Source organism: Arctopsyche grandis, chromosome 6 (genome assembly GCF_051622035.1).
Source record: "Arctopsyche grandis isolate Sample6627 chromosome 6, ASM5162203v2, whole genome shotgun sequence".
NCBI lineage: Eukaryota > Metazoa > Arthropoda > Insecta > Trichoptera > Hydropsychidae > Arctopsyche > Arctopsyche grandis.
In genome coordinates, this window is record NC_135360.1 from 13168389 (window position 1) to 13191726 (window position 23338).

At 36.4% G+C, this 23338-nt stretch overlaps 2 protein-coding genes across 2 annotated transcripts; one reads left to right on the forward strand and one right to left on the reverse strand.

Moving 5' to 3' along the window:
* The first annotated feature begins 1355 nt into the window (after positions 1-1355).
* On the forward strand, positions 1356-15310 carry wapl (cohesin release factor wings apart-like). The gene is made up of 14 exons (XM_077432131.1): positions 1356-1817; positions 6125-8034; positions 8312-8491; positions 10154-10258; positions 10343-10486; positions 10561-10682; positions 10760-10886; positions 10965-11180; positions 11254-11479; positions 11563-11678; positions 11755-11915; positions 12999-13114; positions 13188-13378; positions 13459-15310. Exons 1-14 carry the CDS (start codon positions 1661-1663, stop codon positions 13759-13761), a joined length of 4074 nt encoding a protein of 1357 aa, XP_077288257.1. The 5' UTR covers positions 1356-1660; the 3' UTR covers positions 13762-15310.
* A 320-nt stretch (positions 15311-15630) lies between these two features.
* vtd (RAD21 cohesin complex component verthandi) lies at positions 15631-23067 on the reverse strand. The gene is made up of 17 exons (XM_077432132.1): positions 23003-23067; positions 22114-22409; positions 21919-22034; positions 21663-21846; positions 21386-21581; positions 21066-21300; positions 20829-20994; positions 20577-20760; positions 20273-20493; positions 20032-20184; positions 19859-19946; positions 19706-19783; positions 19004-19602; positions 18773-18928; positions 18592-18693; positions 18358-18516; positions 15631-18273 (listed from the first exon to the last, which is right to left on the reverse strand). Exons 2-17 carry the CDS (start codon positions 22369-22371, stop codon positions 18148-18150), a joined length of 3021 nt encoding a protein of 1006 aa, XP_077288258.1. The 5' UTR covers positions 22372-22409; positions 23003-23067; the 3' UTR covers positions 15631-18147.
* Positions 23068-23338: the final 271 nt, after the last annotated feature.

The following is a 23338-nucleotide window of genomic DNA, read 5'->3' on the forward strand; positions in this document are numbered from 1 at the left end:
AACAAGACCAAACGAAAAGTGAGACTGAAAGCTTCAAGTTCATCCATGAAAATATAGTGCTTTTAACCCAAATCTCATATCTAGGACATTGTTATTTCGATTAGCAACCAATATTCAACATCCTTGAAGAAATACACCAGGCAGTCGCAAAGATAATAGAACATAAAAGACCTAGCTCATTGCGGACCGAAGCTATACCTGGTATCTCGTTATTTCCCCGAATTATAGTTTGGGTGTATTACAAGTTGTAACTTGCAACAGCAATTCACAAGTATAAGACAACTTAAATGCATTTTAAAAAGTACTGTGTTTTGTTTCGTATTTTTTAAGGATGTGATAATTTTTTCAACTCTCATTTCTTTCGGCCGCCTTTACATTTTGGCCGCCTGTGTGCGTTGTACACATTTGTACAGATGGTAGGCGCGGCCCTGTTCTCACACAATATTCATCACAAGGTAAGATTTTTGCACTACTCGCATGCACTTCATTTTTTTTTTTATTAATTTGATTTATACAAATGGGGTCTACGTGACGAGACAGAATGTTAAATTACAAAAAACACAAATATCGGAAGGCAAAGATCAAAAAAAAAAGGTGCATGGTAAACGGTACATATTCACTTAATTTGCGCGAGCAGGATACAACAGGAACAAGAGGAACAAGCTTTTCCTCCCGTATTAATGTGCGCGCGCAGAATACGGGAGGAAAAGCCTGTTCCTCTTGTTCCTGTTGTATCCTGCTCGCGCAAATTAAGTGAGTATGTACCGCTTACCATGCACCATTTTTTTTTGATCTTTCGACTTAAGATCTTTCGATTTTCGATCTTTGCATTCTGATATTTGCGTTTTCTGTAATTTAACATTCTGTCTTGTCACGGAGACCGATACAAATACTGATAAAATTAAAAAGCGACCGATTTAAGTTTGCACACAGGTGGCCGAACTCATAGGCGCAGCCCTGGATGGTAATTGGACTATTCGTCACATTGGGGTGGTCACAAAGACAATTTTTGCCATGAAAATCGCGAATACACAATATTTGGCACTCAAGTTCTCGTTACTATGATAGTTATCGTTAGTATGATGGACTTTTCGGCTGCCAGATGTTCCGTTATAGAGATTTTGGTGACTTTGTGACGAGTAATTTGTGACCAGTAATCACCGAACCACCCTGGATGTATACAATTGCATTATTTTTTTATTTTTGAGAAAAAGGGGCCCCGCTTGTAACTTTTCCCAGAGGCTCCGCGAAACCTCTAGCTAGCCTCGAGTGTAGAGTAAAGATCTCACAAACGACCGATAGGGGGGTAGAGAGAAAGAAATGAATAATTGATTGATCGCGACATGGGCAACATCGAGTAGGTTTTGGCCACGTTCGGTGTTGTTATCTGCGCGCGGTGTCGCGGCGGGCGGCGGCGGTCAGCGGCTGACGGGCGACGGCCGATCGACACTCGACGTTCGACATTCGACATTCGACACTCAATATTCGATACTCCATACTCAACACTGGACTATCGACGAGTTTTCGACGTTCGCGACACATCGTCGACGGCTCCGAGTGCACTGCGACACTGCGGCGAAGATCGCGAGCGTGGTGGCTGCGCCGAGGATAGTGAGCGCCGTGGAGGCAACGTCGGAGTCGGTGGTGGCATGAGGTCGTGATGAGCCGGTGGGGGCGCGGCCGCGGAGCCAGCGTGGCCGTGCCGCTGGAGCACCTCTTCCGGGAGAACTCCAACTGCCCTTCGGCAGCGCGATCGGCCGGCACCGTCGGCAAGTGGGGCATCACCAGCTTCACCAGCATTCGCACAGCGCCATACTGTTAGTATATACACACTCACACACCCACACCCTCTCTTTCACCCTCGCTCGCATGCCTCTCCCCTCCCTCCCCCACGTGCGATTTGGCGCGGACACGCCCCCCTGCTCGCGACCCCTCCCCCCCCCTCCACCCCCCCCTCCGGTGGCCCTTCTGGAAGTTGTGCATTGTCTCTGGGCCAAAGCAACGGCCATGTCCGCTCGGCCGCCATTTTGTTTATTTTGACGTTTCTCCCGCGGCTTTTTTCGATTTCGATCATGTATTTTTTTGGTCGTGGCGTTTCATCGATTCGTCGACCATGGCCTTCGATATTTTTTGTAATTTTTTTTATAATATATATGTCTTACGCATTATTATTACGTTGTCGTTCGCACGTTATTGATTTTGTATTTCATGATTAAAATGTCAATATTTACAATGTGTAACATTCACGATGACGAATTCTATATTTAGACATTTTTATTTTCGTACCTATGTGACTGACTTTCCATTTTATCCTGATTGGGACACATTTCTTTTTATTTGTTTAAACTATTTAGACCTCTATAATGGACGTTGTCTTTCTGTTTAAAGAAAGGTCCTATCTACATACATACGATAAACTGTTAACAATATATTTTTATTTTTTATTTTATTTTATTAATTGAAAAATCAACAGACAGGATGGATGTACATAGATATGTATAAAAAAAACAAATAGTAAATAAATAATATATGTAACATCCGAGTCCAATAATAGATTTTTACATAAATGAAAAAGATAAATATGAGGAAAACAAATTAAAAAGTAAAGAATAAAGGCATGACAAAATATGTAGAACATTGCATAATTAAACTATAGTATTAAAATATTTGGAAAAGGTTATAAAATAGAATATAAGAAGAAATTGAAATTTACAAATATAAAACAAATGAAAAAGGTAAATACAAAATAAACAAATGAAAAGGAAAAGAATGAAAGCTATAATATGATTAAATAGCACATTACATAACTAAACTAAAGTATAAAAATATTGGAAATATTGGAAAAATAGAATGGGAGAAGAAATGAATCAATCGGTCAAGATTCTCTTGATGTTAGACCTGAATTGATGTAGGGAAATACCAAATAGATCAACCTCATTCAGCTCTCCGTTAAACATACGATAAACGCGCTGCAGATAAAAATATTTTTGGGAATTAGTATTGAAAGGATCAAGTGAAAAGAGTGCAACTCGTCTAGAGTACCGAACTGGGATTCTGAAATTAACCTTATATCTATATATCTTGTATATAATTTCGAAAGAGACTTTGTATGTATGTAAGTTTTGGTTCGTAGAATCCGTGACGTTAAATTTAATAAAAAAAAAAAAAAACAAATGAATATTAATATAAAATGTTTACTATTAGGTTAGCCATGGTTTATATTACAAATACCGAGCGAAGCCGGGTAAAACCTCTAATAAAAAATAAAGATAAATTATTGTATACTATATATAATGCTAGTGGTGCTACCCGGCTTCGCTCAGCAAAAGGAAATGCAGTCTAATAATGAGAATACTGTCGAACCATGAAAAAATCTTAATTTTTTTTGTTTTTTTTATTTGAATCGAAAAAAATATATATTATTTAACGACCGACCAATCACAAACCGTCTTTGACCAATCCAACCAATCAGAAAGTTTTATATATATAAGATGTGTGTTAGTAGCTTACAAATATCAAATTATATAAATTTGCTTTTACTCGATACAAAAAAATATTTACAAAATTGCGTTGTACTCAATATAGGTTTTTCATTTCAAATTGACCCTTTTACATGTTAAATAATATAAATATAAATTTTTCATTTCAAATTAGAAGACTGATTTGACATTGAAATGAATAAGGGTCAATTTGGAATGAAAAACCTGTATGTATATTCTTCTTCTAATGCCGAATCTGTATTCAGACGTAGGCGACTACCATGGGCAGACATCGTTTGTGGCCCGTGCGAATTCTTCCCTATCATGGGCAAGCCGAAATAGCTTTTCGAGACCGAGTCCCATCCATGACCTGATGTTCCGGAGCCAAGAGAGCTTCTTTCTCCCAAGCCACCGTTTGCCTTCTATTTTCCCTTCTATGATTGTTTGTAGAAGGCGATATTTGGGGCCGCGAATAATGTGGCCAAAGTATTCCAACTTACGGCGCTTCACCGTGTCAAGAAGCTCTCTCTTTTTATGAAGAAGCTGGAGGACTGTTTCGTTTCTTACATGCTCCTTCCACGAGATTTTTAGCATCCTGCGGCAACACCACATTTCAAAGGACTATCCTGTTCATGGATGCCACTAACAGTGTCCATGTTTCGCATCCGTACAGCAACACCGACCAAACATAGGAGTGCAGGACTCTTAAACGCAATTTCTTAGACAACCTTCGACAACATAAAACATTTTTCATGCTGCCGAAGGCATTTCTATGTATATTACTTGTATAAATTGAATCTTTTTTTGCAGAACTATATCTCTCCCATGATCATTTTTAAATGGAAATATAAAAATTTTACCGTAACAACATGAATTATTGAAGTGAATTAGGAATATTAGGACTGACAATAGCAAGTCTATCTAAATATATGTGTAATATATATTAGGGGTGGTTAATTTTTTTCAGGTGGCAGACCAGATTGATTATTTCTTGAGACAGTCATGAGCCAAAGCCACTGATAAATAATCGAAAGGGGGTGGGGCGTCGGTTGACCGAATCAGTGATGAACGCGGTCAGATAAAAATTCAATATGATTCATCAAAAGTAATCATCCAATTGAAGCGTACAGCCGTATAAATATGTGTGTTATACTTTTATCATTTTACAATTGTACTATTGCACCAAATAACAAATGTACTAATGCACTCTGTGATTAATGATAAAACAATAACGCAACACATATGTATGTATATCTTTATTCCACTTGTGACCCAAAATACCCAATCACGAGGCTTTTTCAACCTCTTCCACTTACTTTTAAAACAGACTGTGAATGCAGATTATTAGTGGATGATATGTGTATTATTAATCGACAAAAACATTTTTGAAAAATTGTAACGTGTATTTATTCGGCCACACACACTTCAATTGATTCATGGAAATGAAAGAAAGGGATTGAATCGACAATTTCCACCCTGTATGAAAAATTCTGAAAACTAAATTATTATGAGCACAATTTTTTAAAACCATTTAAAAATTGAAATGGAAAAATTCTTATATGAGAAGAATTGTCTGTAATTTATACAAATCACTTATGATAATTAGCGCCATAGGCATTTTTTTAAATTTTAATCGAATTTATAAGGAATGCATATCTAAGTGAAAGTCTCTTATCATTTAAAGCTGCATATAAACCTAAAATTAGTATTGTATTAAATTCTTATCTAAGGAGGTGGTTATCACATTGTAAATCAATCAATTCTAATTGAATATTTGATAGATATTTCTCCACATTGAACATAAAAGGCAAAATTATCAATAATGAATTATTTTCGATTTCTCTACAGTCTTTAAATCGGTGATCAAACTATGAATTCGTTCTTTAATTTGCGAACTATATGTATAGAAATCTGTTTCACTGAAATTTAATTTGGTGAAATATAAACATCGTCGTGGGCCAGATAGATTCAGCCCACAGACCGGCTTTTGCCCATGTCTAATATGTATCTGAACTATTGGTCAATTCTTAAACATTTTAAAGAGGAAGAAAAAGGATTCATACTGAAAAGCAAGTCTACTGTGTTTCACCGTCTTGAAATAATATGACACTCGTTTTTTTTTACTTTTTCGGAGTATCTCGTTGCCTAGTTTGTACATATACAAAAGCATACACAAATGTTTTACATAGTGAAATAATATAAGCTTACATATTTATAACTGATATAATCATAATCTATAATATATTGGTATGTTTATATACATATATTATTTTAAATTAATCAATAGATTGAATTAATCAACCGATCGTACAATTAATAAATAATATACTTCATCAACTACATTTTCTTGTCCAGTAAGTAAGCAATTCTGCACACTATTTAAAGCCGCTTATATTTGATGAATAAAATTAACCTATGAACTTTAAAAGATTTCGCTTATCACAATTGACCTTACACATGTGTTCTATTGAAACGAATACCCAGTATCACTCGAATGTTGTTTTTTTTTTTTTAGTTGATCATCTGAAAATTCTCTAAAGTAATCTCGAGATAATCTAGCCATGTTTAATTTAGGAATTAGTACATTAGAAGATATAGCTTTTACTAATACGTTTATGTGTAATTGAGTATAATGTTTGTTGTAGCATTTGGACCTAATACTCCAGTTCAAAAGAAACCGAAGCAGGATCAGAACAGTCCACTAACAGTACCGGCTGTCGAGCCAAACGTCGCTCCACCCAAGCCGAAAAAGTTTTTCAAATCTCGCAATGTTGTACCATCGGAAGATGCTGCGCTACCGACGAGCAGCGTCGCGCCGCCGGATGCTGAAAAAGCATTCCCCTCGTTTAGTAAGAAGGAGGAAAAGCAGACTAAGCCGATTAGCTACTCAAAGAAGACACCTAAAGTTGATACTGGTGATAATGCTGCTGAAAAACTTGAAATCCCAAAACTCAAGATACACGTCGAGCGCTCCCCCAAAAGTAACAGAAGCAAGTTCTTCGCTACCAAAGCTTCTAAAAAGGATGAGACTGTAGTCGAGGAGAAGACGCACTTGAGTCCCAACAAGAGGTACCTCGTAAGGAACCGGGACAAAGTGATCAACTATTCCGAAGACCGTAGCAATAGCCCGCCGGCTGCAAGTGCTGACGCTTCCGTAAACTTAAGCACTGTCAAAGTCAGCACCCCAAAAACCAGCCCGGCGCTATCCTCGCCTACTACGACTTATGTCAAGCCTGGTCTTTTGAGCCCGACTAATAAAGATGGCAAACCACCGATTGTTCTCAGAATATCGAAAGGAACTTCTCGTCTGTTGAGTACTGATTCGGAAGAAATTCTCACTTCGCCGAATACAGACAGAAACTCATTTTCGGATCCGTGTGTAGATAATTCTACTGAATCGGTAGTAGTACGCGAAGCAGAAACCATCGCAAGTCCACCTACTAAACAAGAAAGTCTTAAAATAACTATAAAATGTTATTCCGGCAACAAAGAGAAGTCGTTTAAGAACAAGAGTGATAGAATCAATTCTAAATCGACTGATGTAGTAACGGAAGATATAGATAAAGAAAGCTTACAGACTGCACGAGCTACTAGGTCCTCGCGAAGAAATCAACATAAGGAAGTTAACGATGAACCAGTTAAGGGTGCATCTCCTCCTCCTGGTAGTGATAATTACGAACTGTATAGAACATTAGCATCACCTGATTCAGAACCACCACATGGAGATTCTCTCAACGATACCTCACTACCGAATACAACACATTCGTCTCCGAATGAAACTGCCAACGATGTAGAATTATCTTTAGCAGTGTTGGATTCGGGAGAAAACTTAGAAAATACTGTAAATGATATCAAACATCCTAAAATTTTATCACCATCAGCTGCCGAGAGGGATAATCAATCGGAGAATTCAACCGGTAGGGCTATGAGACACAGAGCCACTATTAACTATAATGAAAACGCAAACAGTTTCATCGACGATATAACTTCCTCGAGGTTCAATAAAAATCCAGCAAAAAGTTACAGTAGAAAAACTAAAAAGAAGTCTGATGCTTCTCAAGCGGCCGTCAATGAAGTGCAATCAATGGACACAAGCTCACCCGACGACGCCGAGACTGTTGCCCTAGAATCTCTACCTGTACCTAAAATTAGTGAAGTCGCAAATGAGGAGGCGTCTGCGGCCGCCGGTGACGTTGAAAGTGAAGTGACTGTGGTGAAAAACAATAAAAAGACTGTCGTTCAAAAAAGTAGTACATTCGAGTTTGACGACGGTCCGATCGAACCCGACGAGCCTAGTGATGTGGTCCAAGAGAAAAGTCTCAAATCTAGTGATAAACAATTGAAGAACAATAGTGACCGACACGTCTTCAAATCTCCCAAACGGCTCATCAGCGACGGCAGCCCCGTCTCGGCTGACAACGAGGAGAAGCCCAGCGTGAAGCTGGTGATAACCAAAAAGAAAGGTTCGATTTTCAAGAGCCGCTCCCTCGTCAACGATGGCCCCGGAGCCGCTGGCAAGAAACGGCACCTCTATAAGCACAAGTGGGCCGACGATGTATGTAAACAATATCTTATTCTTACTATTATATTTAAAGATATACAGTAAAAAACCGCATTCATGTTTTTTTTTTATGATTAGATAACAGCCTTGAATTGAAATATGCGAGTGCTTAAGTGAACTGTGATTGTATAATAAATATTTGCTGCCTAATCATACTACTTTCTAATTGACAATGCGTTCATTTTCACACGCTCTGTATTACTACTATCGTTTCTTTGGCAATACATAATAGCATGTCGAATGTAATTTTAAATTTATAATTCTTTTGCAGGGAAAAGGTGGTCAAACTCCTCGTCCAGAACCAGAAGCCGGCGCACAGGTGGCTTTGCAAGAATTCGAAGAGAGTCGTATGCTCACTCGAGTGACTAGATATCAAAAAGATAAAAATCCTTCACTCGAAGATGAAATAGAACCTTACACTAGTGTTAAATGCCCAAAGAATGCTAAAGACGTACGTATTTAAGTGAGGCTGTCATAATAGAGTTATAGTTCTTGGAATTGTCGGTTAATAAACTGAACTCAATCCTTTTGCCAATTTGAGATAACAGTCTGTTTTTCGTCAAGGATTAATCCTGGATGAACTGTCACTCTGTCGCGATAGCCTCTTTTTATTATTGAAATATTTCAATGAGTTAACTGCCACTCATGAACCTGTACGCCAGAAATTTTTAAATTAGTTGGAACGTGCAAAAAAAGGGATTTGACTCATATAATTCGAGGCTCCCGGAGGTTTTGGTGTGACCTTGCATGCGTGTGTGTATTTGTGACTGTGGTGTTAAAAAATGACTGAGCAGTAGATTTCGTGATCCGAACTGCCTTATATTTTTCAGGGAATTATTATAATTTATAAAATTAAAATTGTTTTTAAACAAGAAGGGAACATAATGTTGGTTGTAATTATCAGTACCAATTCAATGGACGTCTAATATTAGCGTTGAATATTTTGTATGAACCCCGAGGACCAAATTTCTTTCTAATTAAAAAATAAATAAAGTAAAAATTCATACGCCAAGTACTCGTTTCGGTATTAGTTATAGTGGAAAAATATAACGTTTTTTGTTATATTTCTGTTAGCCTTTAGATGTTATATAATTTGTTACCCCATACGGCCCATTGGCAAGTCCCATTGGCACCCACAAAAGACATAGCCACGTTCAAAAGCCTATCTCTAGTCATTATTAGAGCCCGGAATCTGAAGGGGCTGTTTATTGTTCAATGATTGTAAATGCATTGTTAAAGGTTTGCTGAACCTTTTTTACAAAGCATTTACAACAATTGAACAATAGGCGGCACGTTTCCGGCCCCTTCAGATTCCGACCTCTGGTCATGATGCACGAAAGTATAAAAATGAATTGTAACGAGAGTATAAAAATTGTAGCTAATCCAAACAAACCCTAGATAACCCTAGATTTCGAGTTTTGTAACGGTGTGTTTACACTCTCTAATATATCTTGCAACATTTTAAAATAAACAAAAGAAGTCTATTAATGAATGTATTTTTCCAAAACTAGTTCCATCTTCTTCATTGTTGTTAAAATGTAATGCTCACAATCTAAAATACTCGGCAGTTAGGGATTTCCATCTGGAAATTCTGTTATGGTTTTAAATTCAGAAATTTCGGTGTAAACCAGTCTTTATAAACATTGACACGGATTACACGACCCATATTCAATGCATTTTTTTTTTTTTAATGCTACTTGGAAAGGCTTAGCGGGTAGTATTCTTGTTTATTTTTTACATACTCAAAAAACAACGCCTATTGGCGTATTTCAGGCTCATGAAATTGTTGGCAAAACGCCGATCGGCGTTGGTCAACATTCAAAGGGTTAAGTAGCAACCCTGATAACATATGTTGCATTTTTATCTGGAAAACTCAAATCGTCGTTTTTTTTTTTTTTGTAACAATGTTAAGGTGCTTATAAAACCCATTTTTAAATGTTAAATATTGTACGTTTCGGAAGAGAAATCGCCCGCGAGATGAGTCGTTGCGTGACTCACAGATGAGTCGCTGGCGTACAAATGGTTAAAGATGAGATAATGTTTATCTGATAAGCGTCATATTGCTTCAAAGACATGCATAATAAGCTTATTTGATGTGTTTCATATTTTTCAGTATTATACGGTGGTAAGAAATGTTAAGAAGGCGCATCAAATTCAAGAAATCGGTGAATTTCAAGAGTTCAACGATGATGTTGAGTACATCTTGGATGCTTTGCAAGTCAGTTTTTACGATTTGTTTTTATTTCAAACGTTTTCAATCTGCAATTTGAGGTGTTGTTAATACTTTGATGTGACTTTTCAGGACAACAATCCAATGTCGACGAGATGTCTCTCTGCGATTACGCTGGCGTCCAAGTGTACAGCGCCCGCTTTTAGAATGCATGTTCGGGCTCATGGAACAGTTGCAAAGTTCTTCAGAGCATTACACGATGCCACTAATGATCAAGTAATTTATATTTCGTATTTTTGTACGTTTGTAATGACTTTTTTTTTTGTATTTAATACTCTTATACTTTGCAGAGTTTGGGATTGTGTACGGCAACTGTCATGTTCGTACTGTCACAAGATAGACTTAATATGGATTTGGATAGAGAATCGTTAGAGTTGATGCTTAATTTATTAGAATCGGACGTATCGCATAAGTATGCCCATTTTGATATATATTTTAATTATTTACACTGTATAAAATGTAATTTTATATTTGTTTTTAATTCGCCAGAGACGCTTTAGATGACTGTGGACTTACATCTGCTCAATTAGCTAAAAATAAAGAAAGAGTTCGTGAACTGTGTGCTGAAATAAAAAGTCAAGGAAAAGCCAAGCATTTAGATCTCGACAATATCACAGTATGTGTGATTTATGTATATATCATTTTATGATTCATTTAAGGATGGTGATATTTATATGTATTGGTTTATTATTAGGTGGGCCACTTGGCGATGGAAACGCTATTGAGTTTGACGTCGAAACGAGCCGGCGAGTGGTTCAAAGAGGAGCTGAGAGCGCTAGGCGGAGTGGATCACATTTTAAGCACCATCTGCGACTGCTGTACGAAGATCGGTGATTATGTAGCGGAATGGTCGCCGACGTTGTTGGATCTGCTGCGGAAAGTTGACCGATGCATGCGCGTATTGGAGAATGTAAGCTGGCGTTCACTGTTTGCTCGTTTCTGAATCGTTTTCGTGGTATTAAACTGGCGTATGTTGTGAACAGGTGTCTCAGCAGAATGAAGAGAATCAAACGTATTTGGTGAGTTGGAAGAACGGGCAGGCGGTCGATATCCTCGTGAGATTATTTAGATTGTGCGACCGAGAGATACCGCTTTATCCGACGTGCGGAACAGGTAACAGTGCTGGAGGGGCCGGTGCCACTATCCGTGATGCCCTCCTGCCGACTCTCAAAGTCCTCGTCAATCTTACGCATTCCTTCAGACCCAGTTGTAAGTGAACTTTGTACACTGTTTTATTTTCTTCATTTATGTGAAACGTGTTGATTGATTATCATTGTTTTTGGTACTTTCAGCTATGGGTAGTACTGTCGTCGGTGAACAAAAAGGCATTATCGATGCTAGTTTGCATCTTTTACTACAAGCGCCGAATTATTTACCTGATCATAATAATTTCGAATTCAGTGTTTGTGTATGTATTATTACTTTTATTTATTTTTGTTTTGATGTAATGAATTCAGTGTTTAATGTGTTGTTGATTTTTGTAGGTTCTATTGCTTTTGATTAATTTGATGCAAAATAATTCTGCAAATATTAAATTGCTAGTGAGCGCACAGGCGCCGGCCGATTTTGAATCAGTTTTTTATTGTAATAAACCGGCTATACAAGCGTTGATTGATCATTTCTATAAGAGGGAGGACCTTGCCAGGTTTGTAGTGATATATTTTCTTATGTTATTATACATATCATCATCATCATCATCTACAGCCATACACTGCTGAATGAAAGCCTCTCTAACACGCTTCCACTCGTCTCTGTTTTACGCAACTCACTCCACACATTTTCCTAATTTCTTCTATCCATCTTCCCTGTGGTCTTCCTTTTACCCTTTTACATTCTCTCGGGTACCATTCTAGTACAATCATCTAATATTTTTTTATGTTATGTTAACCCAATATGGATCGCTTGAAATTTTCAATAACTATGATTATCTTTCGCAAAGTAATGGTAAAAAAAATAATAAATTTTGTAAATTAAATATATCTATCAATTAAATTGAAAATTGAAAAATGGAATACACTTAAACTTTACAGTTGTTTTTGACCATATGAATTATCAGATCAATATTTCTGAAACTGGTTGTTTGTTTGGTATAAGATTTATATACATTTCAGTAGGCAGCAAATTAAATGGTCAGAATTTAAATCCATTTTTGGTCAGAATAAAAATCGAAGCTCGGACAGAACTTAATTATTCAGAGTCAGAATAAAAGCAATGAATGGTCATAGTAAAAATAATAAATGGTCAGAATATACAAGCTATTTCAATATATTTCGTATAATAAACGATAATTATCTTGTAGATCATTGAATGAAAGATTCAATTTGAAAAGTATGAAAGTATATGGGAAAAGAACTCAGTCAATTTCAGTATTTGGGAATTTGTAATCTTTTCTGAATATTATCGTTCAATTCTTTGGAAAAAAAGTCTAGCTTTAAATCATAGAAATAAAGAATTTTTTTAATTTATTTATATGGATTTTGGATAAAGATTTACTAGTATAATATCTATGAATGGAAGTTTAAAACAAAATCTTTTAAATAATAATTTTTTGTATGAAGTTTGTAGGTTTTATAAATACGCTGTGTTAACGGTTGAATGAAATTTTATTAAAAACACAGTATGTATTTACGGCCCATAGTGAGTTAATATTATTCGACACAATAAGATGAAAAAATGCAGATCTACTGATTTGTGACCAATTTGTTTACTAGAACTGTATATTTTTCAGAATGGCTGAAAAGAATACTGATGCTATTTTGGACGGTGAAAAGGTTAAAGAGGATGAACCAAAAGATAAAAAGAATAAGTCTCACGATGAGTTCATTGAAGAAACTGTCGCAAAATGTACTACATATTTACATATTATTATCATATTGAAATGTAGAAAAAAATTGACCCGTTAAATGTTTTATTTCAGTGCTACAGAAAGCCGGTACTCATATGGAACACACTATGGTTGGATCGTATATTGTTTTGCTCCTAGGACACGTGGTGATGGAATCGACTGAAAATGAGATAAAAGTTCGCAACATGTTGCCCAATCCAACCTTCCAAGACATGCTTACTGTTTTGAAGAGATACTTCAGTTTTCTCAATCTTACAGCTAGTGTAAGTTTAACATACTTATATAATAATAAAAACATAAATATGAATTGTTCAACTAATGATTGTAAATTTTAATTCTTTAGGCTGAAGCAGCAATCGTAGCACACGTGAAAGCGACAGAAAAGATCATAAACTATCTGGACGATTGCGACAAGAAGCATAATGCGAAGAGCGAGGATCCCAGCACTTCGGATAACGGTGCAACGTCGTCGGTTTTCAACAACGAAAGCAGCCCGATGAACTCTCCGAGCGAAGAGAAGAGTACTTCATTCGCGGGCTATTCCAACATGGACGTGTCTAACAATTCCAACATGTCGGCTACGGAATTCACGTCCGAGTCGGATAAAATGTCGAGTTCCATGGAAATGGACACTGGATTCAATTGAAAATACTGTGTAGTGTTTGTGTAAGTTTGTATGCGTGTACATCGTACGAGCGAGTTGTGTGTGTGTGTGTGTGTGTGTATTTGTGTTATCAAGTTTAGGAATAATAATCGGTAGTTTCGTCTTGAGGAGTCTCACGTGTGGTGTCCCTCCCCATCTCGGACGAGTGAAATCTTACTCGACGATTGATATATTGAGATGCGGAAGGTTTAATATGTAATTCTATTGGCTGCCTAGTTGGTAATATTGATTCTATGACAGTTTTTCTGTTTATTATTTTTTTGTATTTCGTTTTTACCTTGTATGATGTAATTTAATTATTCCATGTGACGTCTTTTTATCATCCAATGTATAATAACAATTGTCGTTGTAATATTTGAGAGCCTCAATTGAATTTTTAAACATTGTTATTATATGCGTAAATCTCTAATATTTATGTATTTTTGGTAAGAGTAATTTATTCAAGTTTATATAAGAATAATCATAAGCGGAAATTATTTTTATGGGAACTGATAATTACCTCACTCACATGCATATTTTTATAAGTAAAGGTCAAAAATATTCTATCGTTTTCAGACATCTATTGTATAAGTTAAATTATCAAAAAAAAATATTTTCCATATATACCTTTTCAGATTTATCGACACACAATCAATTTTAAATTATGCACCCTCCCTTTTATTGTACTGGATTTACAACATTATGATATATTATATATTTAAGATAAAATTATGAAATCTATGTCTTAAAAAAATATTGCACCGTAAAATAAAAACTTTCCTATGAAATTAATATATATTGGTTTTTTTCTTTAATGGAATTTTATCGCCGTATTGTATACGCGAAATTAATTATGCACCTCCCTGAAACGAAACGAGTGATTGTTGTGTCACTTTCTTTTGCATATCAAAATTGATTTATTTAATAATAATAATATAAAATATTACATTACTTTTGAAACATGTATGAAAAACTAAGGTAATTTTCCCATAACTGTGTTGTAAAATTGATGTCAACAAGTGTCAAACTGAATGTTTATGTATCATAGTTGCACGATTAATAAGTTAATTTGGGGAAAAAAGCAAATACAATCAATTATTATTCAGCAGGGTTACTCTCTAAAAGTTAGAATTTTTATAATTAGCGATCGCCTTGAAGAAATCTAACCAAATTTAATATTAATTACCTCATGTGAAAAACATCCGATCGCAGACTTGACATTTTGTTGACGATTTCGAAGAACTGCGTACTAATAAATATCCAATGAATAATTGACACATTGTAAAATATGATTATTTTAATTTTCATGAGAAAAGTGTCGAGAATTGTAATTGTACTGTGTGAATTGTTGCACGATTGTGAAATACAAAGTTTCGTTATTTATAATAATATATATTGTTATACTGAAAATGAATACCAATGTTCAAAAAAAAACCATTGATTTGCCGTTAAATTTGTTGAATTTATAAGAAGTACGTATTTATATAATAATAAACACTTGTTGCTGAGTTTTTATAATGAATAATAATAAAAATTGTACAGTTCACAAATTACCATTAAATGTAACATTTACTTAGATTATATGCATGATATACATTATACCGATGTGGATTTCTTCAGATGTCGGCACGTAATCTATCGTAGAAGTTGTAGTATTAAAAGTTTGACTGTAGGTTTTTATTTTATTATATTTTATGAAATAGGGAAAATATGTTTTGACTCCTTCATGCATAACGTGTAATTAAATGACAAAAAAATATATATATATATACATACATATATATATTATACATACATTACAAATGATTTGTTTTATTTATTTATATAAATGATGGATGGGACAACAGGTGACATGAAAAATAACAATTCTTTAAATAACAAATTTAATTGGAAATAAAATCAAACTTATACATTAAGATTATTTTAAAGGTATGAGAACAAAATACAATTTTACTTTTAATTTAAACCGTTAAGATTCACGATTCGAAAATGAAGTTGGCTATGCCAAATTCACTCGCACAATTCGAGTGAGTGAAAAAACCGTCATCTGTTTTTATAATCTAATGAATTTAATACAAGTTTTTTATCAAAAAACAATTTATCAAATACATAAGTACACACTAAAATTTTGTTTAAAATAGAAACGTTTCTCGTATGAAAAAATAATAAAAAGAATGAAATAATAAAATAAAAAATTCTATCTATAAACGGGCTAAAAAAAGCGATCACACATTTGACAATCGTTTGTATTATTATTTAGAGGAGATTTGCGTCACATTCATTCTTCGAATGTCACATTCAACAATGGCCGACTAATAAATATTTTAAACGTTAACAATTTGACTGGTTTGAAAGCTAGTAAAAACCACCGCGACCGCTTTGTTCAAAACGTGCATTCAAAATCAAATGTACAAAAAACTTAACTTGCATATGTAAAGATGAGCTCTCTCTCTCTCTCTCTCCATCTAAAAAGTATTCAGACAGACCACTCATTCCGAAGAGAAAAGTTTCCTCGCATCGAAATGAGTAGTCGCTCCGGGAACTTTCCGATTTACACACCCCGCTCGCGCAGACAATATAAATATTTTAATTGAAAAATTCTAACATTTATTCAACAAAGACTTTTCAATTTTAGTTACTAATACTTCCAAATATATATGTATATAAGCTAATTTGTGTATAAATACACTTTGGTCTTTGCAATAAATACAATCTGGAAAAGAATGAAGCGTTAAAAGAAATTTAAACGAACGACAAACTCATATATAAATCAATATGTTCATTTTACAACTATCGACGAAATTTCTTCATTTATTTAATAGCCTATAAATAAAGACAATATGATCACTGTATGTTAACTCAGAATTTCACAAAGCAATTTTATAATATAAGCGCGTGTTTTATAACACTTTATTCAGCGTGGTTTATTATGATTAGATAATTAAAATAAAAGTACAAGTATTATATGTATATATATTATAAACGATAGAGAAATGTAAAACCTAAGGACACCACCGACTTAAGGCACGTAACATGTTAATGTCATAAATGTTGTTATTATACAATACAATATAACAAAAAGAGATCACTTAAAAATCGCGTATGCATCTAGTTAACATACAGTAATTTTTTTATAAATTAAATAAGGAAATAAGTGAGTGTGGTTAAGCTACATATATACTATAAAAATACGTTAGAAACTCCTAATTATACTACCTCATTGAATGATTAAATTTCAGTAAAATACTTTTCCCATCATAGTTTCCAATAAATGGACTTTTAAAATTTGATTTGTACATTTACCTAAACATACGAAAAACTAAGGGAACTGCATAATCTATATTACACATATGAAAACTTGTCAAAAAAAAAAAAATAATGAGAATTCTTGAGATTCCCTCAAGTTTAGGCAATCTGTAACGTGGAGAAATCTTGATAAACGTGGAAATAAATTTTGTATAAAAAATACATGCAAATATTCATAGAAAAAAAACATAGTTAATTAGAAATAACAATTTTAAATCAGGTATCACAAGAATAGAAAGACTTGTAATTGTCATTTCAACAATTAAATTTTTCCATCCCTGATAGAAACGAATTACGACAGTTTGAAAGTTGTTTGAGGATTGGTGTTTCCGTAACCGTGAATAAATATGCAAATTAAAGAAATTAAAAATTCGTAATTACGTATTAAACAAACGTTTAACTGATGAAAACTCTTCACATTCTTCATGACAGGTTAATAATAATTAATAAAGATTAAAAAAAAAAAAAGCTGAAAAGATAAAATAGAAATTATCTTGTTTCTTAAATTCCAATCAATAATGATTAAAACATCAAAATCTCACCCGTATTTGAAAATTCAGGTACTGATGATATGAACAGGTGAGATTTCAAATGTTTTAATTTAAAATTTTTATTCATAATCAGATTCGATCAACGGCGTACTGTCAATGAGACTCGAATGTGACTTAAACTACAATATAATATATATATATTATTTTTTCATAAGATATGTTAAATCTATCATACATTGAATATTACAAATTATATCGAATATTACGCGTGTAGAATTTACTCGGATATATATATGAACTTCTTAAAATTTAACAATATTTACCTCCACAATTCACCTAATCGACAAACAACTAAGAAATCTGCATATAAATCATATGTATATAATAAAAATAATTTTAAAATTGTGTACATTGAGAATCAAAAGAAAATTGTATAAGTTATACGTTACAAAATTTTTTTTTATAATAATTTAGTTGTATCTAAATTAAAAGTTATATGAAAAATATACAATATATGAATGACTAAATTGTGAAATAATCAATGTCAATGATGAAAATAAAAAATAAATCTATCGTTTTTACATATATAAATTTATAAAGAGCCGGAATCGAACAGCGACCCCCTCGTGATAAGAATGTCAGCGTATGGCTCGTCTTGTGAGATCTGCAATACTTGAACTTTCTTCAACACCAGTAAACTATAGAACTTCTGCGCAACCTGCAAAACATTGAAAACGAATTAAAACATGCTTCCAATCGACCAACAAACTGCCACACATGCATACAATATTCACATATGTACCTGTTTGCGTTTATTCCTATGAGTCATTTCACTAAGATACAACTGCCCTCTTTCTACCAATTTGGATCGCATCTGCGCGAACAGTTGAGTCGCTCTCTTATTTAAAACCCTCTCTTCAAACTGCTCGTCCGTTTCATCTTGCAGCTGCTCCTCACCATTCTATAAAACGAGCTCGATTAATCAAACATAAAAAATATAGACATGCATTTACTAACATCGTAGAGGCGCACGTACATGACCAACACTAGGAGGAAATTCATAGTCGTCCTGCGGACTATGCGGTTGATGAGCTTCATCATAGCCCATGTTCGCCATACAAACACTGCCAATTCCAGACTAATCAAAAGATAACACATTAGTTTGAAATACAACAAACAAAAGTCGAACAAAAAAAATATATTGTTACAAAACGAACTTGATAGTGATGAGTTTGTTCGCCTAATCCATGCAAAGGTAAAGGTTCCATCGGTAAGGTGTGTTCAAGATCGCCTCGAGCGGGAGTAGGAGGTGCACCCGAAACTCCCATACTTCCGACTCCACCCACTTCCCCGTCACCGAGTAGTGAAGAAACCTGACAAAATCAAATAATAATAAATTAGAAATTTAGTCTTGTTATAGTTTTCTTCGAGAATAAGCGAAAACGCACCTGATCAACAGGTAAGTGTGGCATCATAGGCATGTCGTCGACCATACCGTGCTGTAGCGCAGACGGTGTCATATGCAACATAGAGCCATGCTGCAATCCCGCAGGCGTCATACCACCGTGCTGAAGCCCAACCGGTGTCATTCCACCGTGTTGCATCATGTCGCCGTGCTGCAAGCCAGCCGGTGTCATTCCACCGTGATGCAGTCCAGCGGGCGTCATGCCTCCATGGTGCAAACCAGCCGGCGTCATACCACCGTGGTGCAAACCGGCAGGAGTCATACCGCCGTGGTGTAACCCGGCTGGAGTCATACCGCCGTGGTGTAGCCCCGCTGGAGTCATACCGCCATGGTGTAACCCCACTGGAGTCATGCCTCCGTGCTGAAGACCCCCTGGGGTTAAGCCTCCGTGGTGCAAACCAGCTGGCGTTAAACCGCCATCGTGCAGACCACTCGGCGTTAAGCCTCCGTGCTGAAGACCACCAGGCGTGAGCCCGCCGTGTTGAAGACTGCCCGGAGTGATACCACCTTGGAGGAGGGTTCCCGGCGTCAGCGGTCCCAATACACCTGGAGTTAGAGGACCCAAGCTGCTAAGAATTCCACCTGAAACAGCAACATATCTGATTTAGACTCAACTCGAATTACATATAATCCTATGATAAATGAGTATATATATATATATATATATATATATATATATATATACCTGGCGTTTGTGGGTCCATATCGTGGCTAGGAGTGTGTGCATAGCCGGGAGTACTAGGTGCCATAATATCTGAATTATCTAAATAAATAAAAAAAAACGATTTAGTGAAAAATAATAATCAAATAAAGAATGAATAGTCATCAACTGTAATACCTATTGATGGTTGATATTCTTGTGGAATAGGAGTTGGCGGTTCTAATTCTTGTAGCATTTCAGGTTCATGAATAGGAGTAGCGCTGGCCTAAAATTTTATACATAGATTTGATTACATCCAGTATCTAAAATGATTTCATTCAATTTGATAACAATAGACTGTAAATAATCACCAAATCCTCGTGTTTCCGTTTTCGACCGGAACGTCTGGCCTGTGGTGCTGGTGTGGGACTGGCTTGTTGGGCCAACATTTGTTCACCACTAGGACCATCGCCTCCAACTTCTTCAATATCTGTCGCTCGGTATGACATATTACGTTGGTAATTCTGTTATAATAAATTACAAAAATTAACCAATTACATAAGATGGAAAAAATAAATTAAAAAGATGAAAATAATTGCAAAAGTGCAAAACCTTAAATAAACTTCTTGAAGGAATCGGTCTAGCTGGAAGGGCAAATAATTTCTCAACACCGCCAGTTTCTTTCCAGTGCATTAACCTTCGCGTGGGTGGTGCAAGATCAAGTGTAGTTACAATATCAGATGTGTTGGACAGTTGATTTTTCATTTCCTCGCCGGATATATTTTTGACTTCATCGACAATTAATTTACGTTTACGCTTGGCTTTAGTTATACCTATACAAAAAAAAAAACGATACATTAATTAAACATAAACAGTAATAATAAAGTCAAAATTGAAACAGACAAAAACACAGTACCCTTCAATACTGACGCATCAACGGGAGCTAGGGCAAAAGATTCTTCTTCGTTCTGCAACAACGTAGTGTGATCACCTTCATGAGCATCTACTCCATCACCAGGTACACCATCCCTGCCGAGATCTCCCAATCTACTCGGAGCACGCTCAATTAAACAGGGGGTATACGAACGTTCATCCAATTCCTAAAACATATACTATTATTACACACATCGGTACACAAAAACAAATGACTTAAATAAACCAGACAAACCTGAGAGTGTACACTAGGTGGTGGTACACTAGGCGGCGGTAATAAAAGATGATCTGGTAGCGGAGGACGCGCTGGAGATGGTGCGATACCATCCGGTCCCATTCCCATCGGTCCTTCAGCGGACATACTTTGGCTCTGTTGAGGCGAGCCATGCGAACCATCCCAGCTGAATTTCAAATCAAACAATTAGGTAACGTTTTACAAATGCTAGGTATAAATGTAGTTAAAAATAAATACCTGTGTGCTGGAGACATTCCACCATCGTAATGGTCCATTCCATCATCGTCGTCATCAGAATCGGCACGACGATCGTGAGGTGCCGAAGGTCCACCTCTTCTAGGCGTGACACCTGCAGCTGCGGCTTCTTCCAAATCGCGTCGTAGGCCACCACCTCCAGGTGCAACTGCACTCGAACTTACACCGGCTCCGGACACATCTCCAAAAAGGTCACCTTCAAACAAACCTCCAGCATCTGCATCAAGAAAAATCAAATAATTAATATAATTTTATAATACTATAAAAATGACGTATTCACAAGTATTTTTATCAATACATACGTCCGAAATCATCACCGATCGTTCCGCCGAACCCATCATCCAAAGGAGGTGGGCCGGAATCCATCGGAGCGTGTTGAGATGACGGTAACGGAGTGGCTGCAGACACCATCGAAGGTCCTACACCAACCCCTGGCACAGTTAAAGATTCTTTTCCTACCAAATCCAATGACGGACCGTCGGCAAACAATAAATTGCTCTAAAATAAATAATAACATTAAGACAAAAGTTCCAATATTAATCATAGATTTAGTACAAACGAATGAAATAAAAAACAAACTTGTTCTAGTGAAGCCTCAGGTTCCATAGCATCTCTCATGATATCGGGGCCATCGGTATCAAAACCGATATCACCAAAACCATCATCGTGAGTGACTAAATTTAATGAACCGTAGTCTTCCCTCATTGTGATTTCTTCGGCTCTCGATTGGTTCAAAGAAAACTGAGCCTCAATATCGACATCACTACAAGAAAACGACAAATTAAAAATACTCGATCGTACAAAATTACAATCATAAATCAAAATCAAAGATTACTTTAATTCAGGCATGGCCGTATCAAAATCGTGGAAAACCTCCGGCAATGTGATCGCATTCATAGCAGCTTCACGGTGTTCTTCAGGTAAATCCACCATTCCAGGACGGAAAGCCATCTGTGAGTCATCATTGAAGGTTGAGTATTATCAAAACATACTAATGAAAGAAAAATTTATACTACAGTTCAATATATACTTTGATTTTGACGAAGGCTTCATTACAATCAGCCAACAGATATTTGGCCTTCCTGGAGTAGATTCTAACGACGCCCAAGAGTAAATGACCTGATGTTCGCAAGGCCATTTTTACTTTCGGCTGAAGGATACCATCTACCGACTTTTCGATGTTGGTTTCGAAGACGTGAGCCTTAGTCAGCTTTTTGTCCCAATGGGCGGCCAGCCAAATTTTGGCCAGCGGGCCTTTTTTGGCCAGCACAAAATGTGCGTAAAACATGATTTATCCTTTGTTAATTCCCAGTCAGCAAATATAATCTAAACGAAACGAAAAAACGATTAGCTTTATGATATGTCAAAAAGTATAATGATAATGACAGATTTAGAATGAAACATTCACATATCGTATGTCACGTCAGTCTGTCAACTGTCATCGAGACACAACACGTCGCGTTTGAACGCAAACGTGGAAACAAATGAGCGCATTGAATTATTTTGAACTGAAATGACAGTTAATTTTCGTTTGATACACAAATGTCAAGTGTTCGAAACAAATAATATTAGAAAGTAATGATGAGACGCCAGTGGCAGGTGCGCGTGACGGTTACGTAGCGAGGGGGGGCGGGCGAGAGGGGCGCGGGGCGCAGGCTCCGGGGGCGGGGCGGGGCGGCGCGGCGCTGCGCCCCCAGCGAAGTGTACGGGGATGACCGCACCAAAACAAACGGACGCTGGGGACGGGCGCGACCGACAAAAGCGCGGCAAACGAGTCCGCGGTCCCGAGCGACGCCGGGCGGCCGCCAGCGTCGACGGGTCGCCGTGGAGATCGCGCGACGCCGCAGCCCGAGTCGGCGCGGCCGCGGCGAGGGGGGCGGGGGGCGCGGGCGCTTCGCGGGCCAGGGGGGCGCACATACCTATGCAGCAGCCACACGTAAACATGACACCAGCCGCCAAGATGGACGACGACACTGAACGCCGCGCTGCATCGCCTGTCCGCCACCCCTTATTTAGACCAGTCAAACATCCTAATAATTCGAATTATGACATTTTTATCATCTGGCTGTGAATTTTACTAATTATTTCAATAGTTTAAGAACTAAGTGTTGTGATAAAAAATCCCACGTTTTCTTCAATATATATAAATAAACAAAAGTTAATTTTTCAAATTTTGATTATCTTATATTTTGTTATTTTTTTCAAAACTTTCATTTAATTTGTTTTGGCAAAGTTGAACGTATTTGGAAACGTTG